The 12093-nt window shown below is 51.3% G+C and overlaps 1 protein-coding gene across 2 annotated transcripts; it reads left to right on the forward strand.

Moving 5' to 3' along the window:
- Window positions 1-199: 199 nt before the first annotated feature.
- Window positions 200-7934, forward strand: SLC30A2 (solute carrier family 30 member 2). 2 transcript variants are annotated; one of them, XM_004377089.1, is made up of 8 exons: window positions 200-249; window positions 951-1171; window positions 1887-2033; window positions 3650-3803; window positions 4578-4752; window positions 5501-5606; window positions 6755-6889; window positions 7670-7934. In XM_004377089.1, the coding sequence occupies exons 1-8, from the start codon at window positions 200-202 to the stop codon at window positions 7813-7815; spliced, it is 1134 nt and encodes a 377-aa protein (XP_004377146.1). In that variant the 3' UTR covers window positions 7816-7934. The 2 variants fall into 2 exon arrangements, with proteins under 2 accessions (XP_004377146.1, XP_004377147.1); XM_004377090.1 differs by lacking the exon at window positions 1887-2033.
- The last annotated feature ends 4159 nt before the right edge of the window (window positions 7935-12093 follow it).

Below are 12093 nucleotides of genomic sequence, written 5' to 3' on the forward strand. Positions count from 1 at the left end.
CGGCGGAGCCGGCGACGGGGGGCGCACACGCTGGGGCGGCAGGAGAGGGCGCGCGGTGCCCTCCTTGCAGGTGGGTTCCGGACTCTCACAGCAGGTGGGTGCGAGCGCCGCGGACCATCCCTAGCGCAACTTCGAGGCGCACTTCGCGGGGCGGCCGGCGCTCGGCTGGCGGGAATAAGCGCGGGGCGCGCAGGGCCGCATGGAGGCCACGGAGAGGCAGCATCTGTTGGACTCCAGGCCCGGAGCTCGGTAAGGCGGGAGCTTGGGGAGGAGCGGGAGTTTGCGCGGCATCAGACGCACCTCCTCGTTAGCCATCCTGGCAGTGGACGGTTTTGGCGGCATCTTGAACCCGGATCATGTTGGAAGGATGGGGTGAGGTGGGGGAAAGGGGAGATCGAAAGTGGGCCCGGGGAGCATACCTTCCTTGGGACCGAGGGCAGACCCTGACCCCTGCCCACCAGAGGAGAGGGGAGAGGGGAGAGTCGGCTGCTCGGAGCCCTGCCACTGGCCCAGTACTTTGCCCCCTGGCGGCCCCGCCCTAGGGAGGCCCTGTGCCCCCACGTGTGCGGAGGAGGGAGGGAAAGAGGGAGGGAGGGTCTGCGCTTCTCCCCAGGTCTGAGCTCAGCTCCTTCTCCAAGCTTCGCTCCGCTGAACCAGCCCGGCCCCTTGGCCAGTTCCCAAAGTCTTCCGCCTCCTCCAGGCCCAGGAAGGGATGGGGGAGGAGAGAACAGCCTAGGCCGAGGCCCCAAGACTCCTGGATTGATCATTCCCCCAGCACGATCTTCTCTTGTCCTCATTCCTCAGGGACTGTTGGAGGTCAGCGTATCCCAAGCCATCTTCCGCATGTGTCCAATGGGAACACCAAGGCCCCACAGCAAATTGGGGCCGGAGTCAGCCTTCCTTGCCCCATCTCAGAGCTGAGTTTCCCCTCTCCCTCCCTCTCTGACCAGGTCATACACGGGATCTGTATGGCAGGATGGGGCTGGCTGGATCCCTCTGCCCCAGCCTGGCCTGGACTTGCAGGCCATTGAGCTGGCCACCCAGAGCAACCATTACTGCCATGCCCAGAAGGAACCTGGCAGCCACTTCGACCCCAAGAGGGAGCGGGCCCGGCGCCAACTCTATGTGGCCTCTGCCATCTGCCTGGTGTTCATGATTGGGGAAGTTGTTGGTGAGAACTTCTGTGCTAATTAACTGAAGTTGGGGCATGGGCTGTCTGGATGATCCAAAAGACTTTTCTCCTGGATTTCCCCAGTAATATTAATATTAATAGCCCAATTTATTGAACACTCACTGTGCTAAGCCCTTTATATACACATTGTCTCATGCAATCTTGACAACTCCTGCTGTCATGTGGGTGCTGTTCTCCCTATTGTAGAGAAGAGGAAACTGAGGCAGGTTATGGTTAAGCAGCTTGCCCAAGATTACACACAGCTAGTAGGTAAGGGAGGCCTGAATGCCTAGGAGAGAGCATTTACTGAGTACCTATCATGCTTTTGGAGCCCTGGCGGCATGGTAGTTAAGCATCAGCTGCCAACCAAAAGGTCAGCAGTTCAAATCTACCAGCTGCTTCTTGGAAACCCTATGGGGTAGTTCTACTCCATACTTTAGGGTCGCTATGAGTCGAAATCAACTTGACGACAATGGGTTTACTCTGCTTTTTACCCTCTTAGTAGATGTTATTATTCCCATTTCATAGATGTGGAAGTTGAGGCTCGGAGAGCAAGTCACTTGTCCAAGGTTACACAGCTAATGGGTGGAGAGGTCTCGAACTTGGTGTGTCTGTCTCCAGAGTCTGTGGTCTCTCCATTGCACACACAGTCTGAGGGGTTGGCTCCTTGGGGAGCTGAAGAGGACCCTTCACCCTCCTGGCCCTTCCCTTGTAGGTGGGTACCTGGCACATAGCTTGGCGATAATGACCGATGCAGCCCACCTGCTCACTGACTTTGCCAGCATGCTCATCAGCCTCTTCTCCCTCTGCATGTCCTCCCGGCCGGCCACCAAGACCATGAACTTCGGTTGGCAGCGAGCTGGTAAGGGCCCTAGTCAGGCTGGAGATGGACTTGGGGGAGGGGACAGGTCAGGACCTGGATTCTTTTTTTTTTTTTTTTTGTACTTTTTTTAGGTGAAGGTTTACAGAACAAATAGTTTCTCATTAAACAGTCAGTACACATTTTGTTTTATGACATTGGTTAACAACCCCATGACATGTCAACCCTCTCCCTTCTCGACCTTTTTTTTTTTTTTGGTGAAAATATACATAGCCAAAGATACACAATTTCAGACATTTCTGTATGCACAGTTCAGTAACACTGATTATGTTCTTCCAGTTGTGCTGCTATTCTCACTTTAGACGAAGGTTTACAGAACAAAATAGTTTCTCATTAAAGAGTTAGTACACATGTTGCCCTATGACAATGGTTAACAACCCCACGACATGTCAACACTGGCCTTACTCAACCTTGGATTCCCTATCATCAGCTTTCCTGTCCCTTTCTGCCTTCTAGTCCTTGTCCCTGGACTGCTGTGCCTCATTAGTCCCATTTTGTTTTATGGGGCTGTCCAATCCCCGGCTGAATGGTGAACCTCGAAAGTGACTTTACCACTGAGCTAAAAGGGTGTCTGGGGGCCATACTCTCGGGGTTTCTCCAGACTTTTTCAGGCCAGTAAATCTGGTCTTTTTTTTGTGAGTTAGAATTATGTTCTACATCCTTCTCCAGCTCTGTCTAGAACCCTCTGTTGGGATCCCTGTCAGAGCAGTCAGTGGTGGTAGCCGGGCACCATCTAGCTGTGCTGGACTGTCTGGTGGGGGCCTTGGACTAATGTTTTCCTTGTATCCTGTTCTTTTCATTCTCCTTTGCTCCCAAAGGGGTGAGACCAGTGGAGTATCTTAGATGGCTGCTCACAGGCTTTTAAGACCCCAGACGCTACTCACCAAGATAGAATGTAGAACATTGTCTTTATAAACTGTGTTATGCCAATTGAGCTAGAAGTTCCCCAAGACCATGAGGACCTGGATTCTTAGGTGGCTGCAATCGGTGGAGCCCTGAATGAGGCCGGGCGGGTGACCTGGGTAGGGGAAGAGGATGTCAACCTTGGTCTCTGTCCTCCGGGAATTCCCAGTCTATAGAGAAGAGAGGTCACCTTCCTGAGAAGTGCAGCTGTCCTACTTCAAGAACAAATGATTATGGCGTTAACCCTGCACCGAACCCCATGGATCAGCTTTAGGGGGAGGGCAAGATCAGCAAAGCCTTCTGGAAGATATAGGCTTTCAACCCTGTTTAATTCACCTCCGGGCTGCACTGTCATTTTCCTCTTGGTGGGAGACGGCCCAGCCTCTCCTCAGAAGCCTCAGTTTGCCAGCTGAGCAATGGGTATATATTTTAATAAGTCATTTTATTTTTTTTAACATGTCAAACGAAATAAGTTGACCCAAATGACTTCTTAAGTCCCTTCTAGCTCTGATGTCCTCAGACACATGAGTGGTAGGGTAAGGTGCAATGTGCTAGCTGTACCTCAGCAGAGCCCAGTGGCACCCAGGCCCTGACTTTGCAGTCTGGTGTGAGGGGGGTCGAGGAGGGAAGGGGAGGCTTTCTTAGCCCTAGGGCCACACACTGAGGTTGGTATTGGAGGTCTGGTTCTTCCTCAGAGATCCTGGGAGCCCTGTTGTCTGTGATGTCCATCTGGGTGGTGACCGGGGTGCTGGTATACCTGGCGGTGGAGCGGCTAGTCTCTGGGAACTATGAGATCGAGGGCGGGACCATGCTGATCACATCCGGCTGTGCTGTGGCTGTGAACATCATGTGAGTGTGGCTTCAGTTACCCCACAAGACCCCCTCCCCAAACCTTTCACATACATACCCATGTGACCGCTCTTGGTGGAAGGAGGCCATGCCACGTCCAGCACAGGTAATGGGGACAGAATCTCCCCAGCGGTCTGAGCTCTGGCACCTTGGACACCTGGGTTCTGTTTTAGGCCTAGGTCAAGGGCATCTGGAGCTGCAAATCTGGGCCACAATCAATCCCCCTCCCTGCCCTCCCCCCATACATGTCAGTGAATAACCTTGGAGGCTTCATACCTAAAGAAGGGAGGGAGGAACCTAGTTCCTGCAGGAATAGATGTTTCTGGGGCCAGAATCGAATCCAAGTCCTTTCAAGCTGATGTTCCTGAAATCAGTGTCTGTGAGTGGCAGTGGTGTGTAGAGCATTGATATCTCCCTGAGGCTCTTTTTCTCCCTTGCTCAGTGACCTTGGAGAGGCTACTTCCCCTCTCTAGGCCTCAGCTTCCCCATCTGTGACATGGCGGGGGGACTAGATGGCCTTCATCGTTCCCTCCCGTTCTGAGATTCGGTACTGGTCCAGCAGCGTGCTCAGACTCAGCCTGACACTGGAGCCGAGCCCTTTCTTCTGTGGCACTTTGAACCAAGGCCATGCAGGCTGGGCCCCTCACATGGCCAAAGTGATCACGCAGAGTCTGGGAGGTGGAGGATGTTTTTACCCTGCGGAGAGGCCAGCCATGATGGCGGCCTCTACCTGCTACCTCAGTGAACCACTCAGCTCTGTCTCCATTTCTGTAGAATGGGGCTGACCCTTCACCAGTCTGGCCATGGTCACAGCCACAGCCACGGGCACAGTCATGACACCAGCAAGCAGCAGGAGAACCCCAGTGTCCGAGCTGCCTTTGTCCACGTGATTGGGGACTTTCTGCAGAGCTTGGGCGTCCTGGTGGCAGCCTATATTTTATACTTCAAGGTCAGAGCCGGGGGCAGAAGGAGGTCTGGGGAGCAGGAGAGTGTAGATCATCTGGGGACTCCTCTCTGCTCAGGGCCCTTACCCCATTCTAGCCCCCTTCCAGCTCTGGAGACAAGGGTTGGGAGAGAGAAGGAGCTGGCATTTATCCAACACTTACCAAGTGTCAGCACTTGAGACCTTCACGACAACCCTGAATGGTAGGTGGTGGTGTTTTCTGTGGCTCAGAGAGGTTCAGTGCCTTCCTCAGTGTTACACAGCTGGTAAGTTGTGCAGTCAGACTCAGACCTAGGACTGTGTGGTGCCAAAGCCCTGGGCTTTGCTTATCAGGTAGATACAGAGGAAAGAGCAGGCATTGGAGTCAGGCCTGGATTTGAAGCCTGACTCCACCACTTGCTAGCTATGTGACATTGAGGGAGCCGCTTCCTCTCTTGGAGCCTCAATTTCCCCATCTGTAAGTGGGGGCATTGAACTGAATGGTGTCTAAGATTTCTTTTAGCTCTGTCCATGCCTCAGCCCCTTGAGCAAGGAGAGTGGAAGAGATTGTGCTTTACCTTGCACTGTGGTCTGCCTGCCTGTTCTTCAGGACACAGAATAAAGGACAGAGAACTGGGAGCAGGGCCAGCGTGAGGCTGGTGCCCAGCCTGCAGAAGAGAGCCCCTCTCCCTGCCACTGTGCTAGGTGGGAGGGGAGAAGGGCAGCTGGAGTGTGAGGTGGTGGGCCCCAGCTTTGCCTTCCCCGATTTCTGTAGCCGGAGTACAAGTACGTGGACCCTATCTGCACCTTCCTCTTCTCCATCCTGGTCCTGGGGACGACCCTGACCATCTTGAGAGATGTGATCCTGGTGCTGATGGAAGGTAGCCTGGGCTTGGGGCTCCTTTTTCGCTCTTGGCCCTCTAGGTCTTATAATCCTCAACTTAGGGTGTATGTAGGGTGAGGGACGAGGATTCTGGCACACTGGTGGCAGAGCCATGGTCTGGAGCCTGGTATAGACTGGAAAACCTCCTGGGGCCCCAAGCCAATCTTGGCATCAAGCTGGGCCCTGAGATGTGGCACTTCTGGAAATGCCCTCTGGCCTGTGCCTTCCTTTCCCCAGCTGCTGCCCTGAGGGTGCCACCTCCCCTGATGGGATGCATCCTCCTGCCTAGCCAGGTGGCTTCTGGGTGATATCTGTGGCACCTGGCACTCAGCTTTCCCCAAACACCTCCTCAGTCTCCCATGGCCTTCCCTCAGGCAGAGGGAGGGGGCATGGATTGTGCTTCCCATTGCACAGAGGGGCAGACTGAGGCTCAGAAAAGGACCATCAGTCTTGGGCAAGGCTGCTGAATCCACTCCCAGCTCAGGCCTTTTCCACAACATCTCAGGGACCAGACTGTGTCCGTGTCTTGGGAGGACATGACTGGGATTTGAGGGGATTGCTCGGTAGTGGAGAATGGCCTGCCCTGAATGACCACACTCATTCCCCTTTCCTTGTGCCCGAAGGGCTTCGGTCTTGGGCCAGGGTCATGGGTCTCTGTGTGGCCAGGGTCAGTCTGGAGTTGGATATTGGTCTGGGGTCAGCAGGAGTAGCTAGGTGCAGGTCAGAGCTTTTTCTCCAAGAATCTGACTGACCCAGATAACGGTGAAGGTGATGATGATGTTGATACTGTTTATGATGCCCAGGGATTCCCAAGTTCCCGTCTTTCCTTTTCTTCCTTCCATTCAAAGACAATTTATTGAGCACCTACTACGGGCCAGGCACTGTTCTAAGCACTGGGGATATAGTGGTAAAGAAAACAATAAACAAATTCACAAATACGATCATTTCAGACAGTGTTAAGAGTGAACAGGAAAATAAAATATGGTGATACGATGGAGAGTTGGGGAAGTGGAGGCAACATTAGATCAGTTGGTCAAAGAAGTCTTCTCTGAGGAGGTAACATTTAGGAGTAGGAGCCAGCTTTGCACAGATGGGATGGGTAGGAGGGACCTATGTCCTTCCAGCCTCTGTCCCTGCCATCCTCAGGGACCCCCAAGGGCATGGACTTCACGGCTGTGCGGGATCTGCTGCTGTCGGTGGAGGGGGTGGAAGCCTTGCACAGCCTGCATATCTGGGCACTGACCGTGGCCCAGCCCGTGCTGTCTGTCCACATTGCCATTGGTGAGTGGCTGGGGACCCCTGGGGCCGGGGTGAAGGGAAGAGACAACCAATAGGCTAGGGCTTTCCCCAATGGGTCAGCTGGTCCCAGATGCTTACAGTGCCCAGGTACTGAATCTGGCACCATGCTGAGTATTTGCAGGCATTATTTCATTTGATCCTCACAATCCCATTTATAGATGAAGAAACCGAGGGTGAGGTGGGTATGGGAAGTCGCTTGCTCAGGTTTTACAGCTAATAAGTGGCAGAAGAAGGCAGGTTCCCAGTCTCAAGGCCAGGGCTCTTCCGGCTCTTTCAGGGTCCTGCCAGGTCTGTGGACTGAGGGTTGCCTGGTGGGGGAGGGGAATCTGGGAGCTTCTTTTCTTTTTGTGACCAAGTATATTTGATTCTAAAAATGGCAGGACAGTTTAATGTTAAAAAATCTACTAGGGAAGGAGGAACCTCCATTCTTCCTCTAGTAAACTGATATTTTAGAAAACATTTATCTGAGAAAATCTTGTTAAACTATGATCCAGTTATTAACATTTTGCCCTGTGTGCTTCATCACGTATCTATTCATTCACGTAGGTGGGTGTGCAGATAGTCAGTGTAACATATCTTTCCATTTTCTCTTTCTTTCTTTTGTTTTTTTTCCCTGGGGGCTTCTTGATGCCCGTGGTCCCCTTGCCTGTTCTGCTGGGGCGGAGGGTAGGGTGTGAGGCTGGGGCTCCTGGTTCCTCCTGAGGGAATGAGGGTGAGTAAACAGGTCTGGTGCCCCCCCTGGTGTGTCCTCCCGGCCCCCAGCTCGGAACACAGACGCCCAGGCTGTGCTGAAGGCGGCCCGCACCCGGCTCCAGGGGAGGTTCCATTTCCACACGATGACCATCCAGATTGAGGACTACTCTGAGGACATGAAGGACTGTCAGAAGTGCCAAGGCCCCTCAGACTGACTGCTTGGCCAGGCACCAACTGGGGTACGGACAAGACCTGCAGGGGGCAGGGCTGAGTGCCCCCAAGTCCAGCCAGGATGCCACTACACAGGCTGCTTTATAAACCTCCTGACCTCTGCTCCATGTTCAGTGTGTGGGACCCTTGCCCCATCCCCGGAAGAGGGCTCTTCCCCTGCCTCCCCCATCATGACTACAGCCAACCTGGCGGGGGGACTTAGCAGGCTTCTGCGTCTGCTTTTGGCGGGATTGGGTTTAGGCCTAATCCTGAACTAATGCTATCTTACCCCCTGCAGCGGGCAAGGCAATGGGGGGGGGGCCTCAATATCCCCTCACCTGCCTGCCTCATTTCCCATTTCAGCCTGCCTGGCCTCTGCCTTAGGAATCTGTGAAGAATCCCTGGAACAGAGCCCCCTCCTTCTGCCCCTAACAATATGATTGAAGGAGGCCATGGGGGTTGGGGAACTTTAAGGACCCCACCCTCTCAGTGGGGAGCCAGGGGCACCTGAGACCTGTCTGTGCCTCAGTCACTTCAGTTGTGAGCCAAACGTTCTCTTTCCCTGAAAGGGCCAGGTGTCTTACTGGGTAAGGCACTGGCTGGGTTTCCTCCTTCCTTATTCCCCCAGCCCAGGAAGCTGGGCCAACACCAAGATGCCCTTGCCACAGGTGGCTGCAGGGGGAGGGGAGGGGACAGGGATTTCAGTCTGGCTCTCGCCCTAACAGCCTTGCAGCCTCTAGGCTATGTCTCTTGCTCCGATGCTGTCCCAGGGCTTGGGAGCCCGAAATCAGACATGACTGGGCCAGCTCTGTCCTCGGTGTGGCCTGACCTGGTCAAGGCCCAGGGACGGAGGACAGAGAGGGGCTGGACACAGCCTGGGGGCCAATCAGGAGAGGAGTCACTGGCTTCCTGGGCATTGTGTGTGAGGATTCCTGAATTAGGGGGTAGCTTGTGTTTACAAGATGCAAGAAGGCAGACCTGTCCCCAGTCTTCTAGAGACAAGAGCCCAGTTATCAGGTAACCCCCAATATAATGGTCTCTCTGCCCTTATAAGCAAGTCCTTGGGTGGTGCAAATGCTTAACACACTTGGCTGCTAACTGAAAGGTCCACCCAGAGGCACCTTGGGAGAAAGCCTGGTGATCTACTTCCAAAAAATCAGCCCTTGAAAACCCTATGGAGTACTACCCAAAGAGATTGATAGATGCAAAGCAATCCCAGTCAAAATTCCAACAGCCTTCTTTACAGAAATAGAATAACCAATCCTCAACTTTATATGGACTGGCAAGAGGCCTGGAATGGCTAAAAGAATGTTGAAAGAGAAAAACAAAATAGGAGGACTCACACTTCCTGATCTTAAAACATACTATAAAGCTACAGTAGTCAAATAGGCTCGTACTGGTATAACAATAGACACAGAGTCCAATGGGATAGAACTGAGAGTCCAGAAATAAACCCACACATCTATGGTCAACTGATTTTTGACAACGGTGCTAAGTCCGTTCAATGGCGAAAGAAGAATCTCTTCAACAAATGGTGCTAGGAAAATTGGATTTCCACGTGGAGAAAATGAAACAGGATCCATGCCTCACACTATACACGAAAACAAATTCAAAATGGATTAAGGACCTAAATGTGCAAACTAAAACAATAAAATTCTTAGAAGGAAAAGCAGGTGCAATGCTGTCAGTTCTAGCTTTTAACAACGGATTATATAATATAATAACAAAAACACAAACAGCAAAAGATAGCATAAATAAATGGGACCTCTTAAACAGTAAAAGCTTCTGTTCATCAAAAGACTTTAACAAAAAAGTGAAAAGACAAACTACCGACTGGGAGAATATCTTCGGAAACCATATATCTGACAAGAATCTAATAACCAAAATATATATCAAACTTAACAAAAAGACAACCCAATCATAAAATGGGCAAAGTACTTGAATAGACATTTCACCAAAGAGGACCTGGGAATGGCCACCAAATACGTGAAAAGATGCTCCGTGTCGTTAGCCATCAGAGAGATGCAAATCAAAACCACAATGAGATACCATTTCACTCCCGCTAGGATGGCTAAGATTAAAAAAATAATAATAACAACAAAAATAGCAAATGATTGCAAGGATGTGGGGGAACTTGGAAGCCTTACCCATTGCTGGTGGGAATGCAAAATGGTAGAGGCCCTGTGGAAAACAGTGTGGCAGTTCCTCAAAAAACTAAAAATAGAACACGAATATGACCCAGCAATTCTACTCCCGAGGTATATACCCAAAAGACTTGAAAGCAAAGATTCAAACAGAGACTTGTACACCAGAGTTCGTTGTAACACTGTTCACCATAGCCAAAAGGTGGAAACAACCTAAATGCTCATCAACAGTTGAATGGATCAACAAAATGTGGTACATACATACAATGGAATACTACTCAGCCAGTAGGAGAAATGAGGTCTTGATACATGCTACAGTATGGATGGAGCTGGAAGACATTATGCTGAGTGAAATAAGTCAGTCACAAAAGGACAAATATTGTATGACCTCACTTATTTAAAAACACAAGAAAGGGCAAGTGTACAGAGAACGAAGTTTATTAGTGATTACCAGGGCAGGAGGGAGGGGGAAAGGGAGGGTTAAAGGTGATGGAAATATCTCATTGATTAAGGGTAGGGTTGCACAGCCGATTATTGTAATTGCTGCCAATAAATTGTACACCTGTAAAAAAAGTTATAAAACAAAGATTAATGAATACATGTATATTTATACGTTTTGATTAAAGTAAAATGTTTAAGGAAAAAAGAAAACCCTATGGAGCACAGTTCTACTCTGACACACAAGGGGTTGGCATGAGTCATGATGGCTGATGGGAACTGGTTTTGGCCCTGAGGTAAGTAGACCTCTTTATGGCTGTTATTCTTATCTGTACAATAGAATGTTCACACCTACCTCATGGGTTGTTGTGAGGACTAGAACCAAGGTGTGTGAAGCACCTGGTGTTTAAAGAGTGGTGTTACTTTTATCATCACCCAGGAAGGATGGAACTCCGAGGCTTGTGGCCAGGTGGGCTTCCCAGCCTCCCCATGGGCAGCACCTGAATTCATCTTGACTCTGCCCTGACTCATAGGGGAAGAGGGCATGAGAGGGGTTTCTCACCTTCCCCTCTGAGCTCTCTCTTCCCATCTGTAAAATGACCTCCTTGTGCATTTCCAGCGCTGTCATCAGGGGCTGCCTGCAATCTTGGTCAGTGGATTTGTCAGGCCCTGGAACCTGGAGCACGGACAGGACTTAGGTCTGACAGCTAAAATTCATCAGAGGAATGCTGATCAGTTCCTAGAGAGAATAATCTAACCCTAAAATAAGCATAACCCAAAATAACCCACTGCCTTCCCGTCAATCCCAACTCATTGTGATCTTATAGAACAGAGTAGGACTGCCCTATACGGTTTCCAAGGGTGTAATCTTTATGGAAGCAGATTGCCACATCTTTCTCCCAAGGAGAGGAGCAGCTGGTGAACCACTCCGCCACCAAAACAAAAAACCAAACCCATTGCCGTCGAGTCCATTCCAACTCATAGCAACACTATAGAACAGACTAGAACTGCCCCACAGGGTTTCCAAGGAGCAGCTGCTGGATCCGAACTGCTGACCTTTTGGTTAACAGCCGTAGCACTTAACCACTGTGCCACCAGGGCTCCTAAAATAACCATGTTGTTGCTATTAGGTGCCGTCAAGTTGGTTCCAACTCATAGCGACCCTATGTACAACAGAACGAAACACTGCCCGGTCCTGTGCCATCCTCACAATCGTTATGCTTGAGCCCATTGTTGCAGCCACTGTGTCAATCCAACTCGTTGACCCTCTACTTTATAATAACCATAGAGATTTTAATTATAAGTCAATCTGATTCAAGTTGAGCCTGGGTGCCAAGCAAGTCTTTACCCTCCCTCAAGAGATAGTCATTGCCATCCTCCGTTTTTACAGTTCAGAAAATGAGGCTTGGAAAGATTATGTTGCTTGCCTAAGTCACACAGCCAGAGTGAGGCAGGTCTGGATTTCTGCCTCATTCCTCTAGGCTTTCTCTCTCCAGCAGGGCTGGGGACCTGCTCTGGGCTGCCTGTTGGTACAGTGTGGGCCCCTGGGTCTGGCAGTGCCCTCCCCACAGGCAAGGCGATGCCCTGGCCATTCAGTGGCCTGGTTGCCAAAGCTAAGATTGAGGAGGAGAAAGGAGCCTCCTTCCCTGGCTAGGCCTGGAGGGGAGCCCTCCCCACCCTGGGAAGGCTGACTGGGCTGCA

This window comes from Trichechus manatus, unplaced genomic scaffold (genome assembly GCF_000243295.1).
Source record: "Trichechus manatus latirostris isolate Lorelei unplaced genomic scaffold, TriManLat1.0 scaffold00048, whole genome shotgun sequence".
NCBI lineage: Eukaryota > Metazoa > Chordata > Mammalia > Sirenia > Trichechidae > Trichechus > Trichechus manatus.

Excerpts from the sequence above, each read along its gene's own strand:
- SLC30A2 (XM_004377089.1), top strand. The coding sequence starts at position 200 with ATGGAGGCCACGGAGAGGCAGCATCTGTTGGACTCCAGGCCCGGAGCT. Across the intron at positions 2,034-3,649 it reads CTTCGGTTGGCAGCGAGCTG|AGATCCTGGGAGCCCTGTTG; the intron begins GTAAGGGCCCTA and ends GTTCTTCCTCAG. Across the intron at positions 6,890-7,669 it reads GTCTGTCCACATTGCCATTG|CTCGGAACACAGACGCCCAG; the intron begins GTGAGTGGCTGG and ends CCCGGCCCCCAG.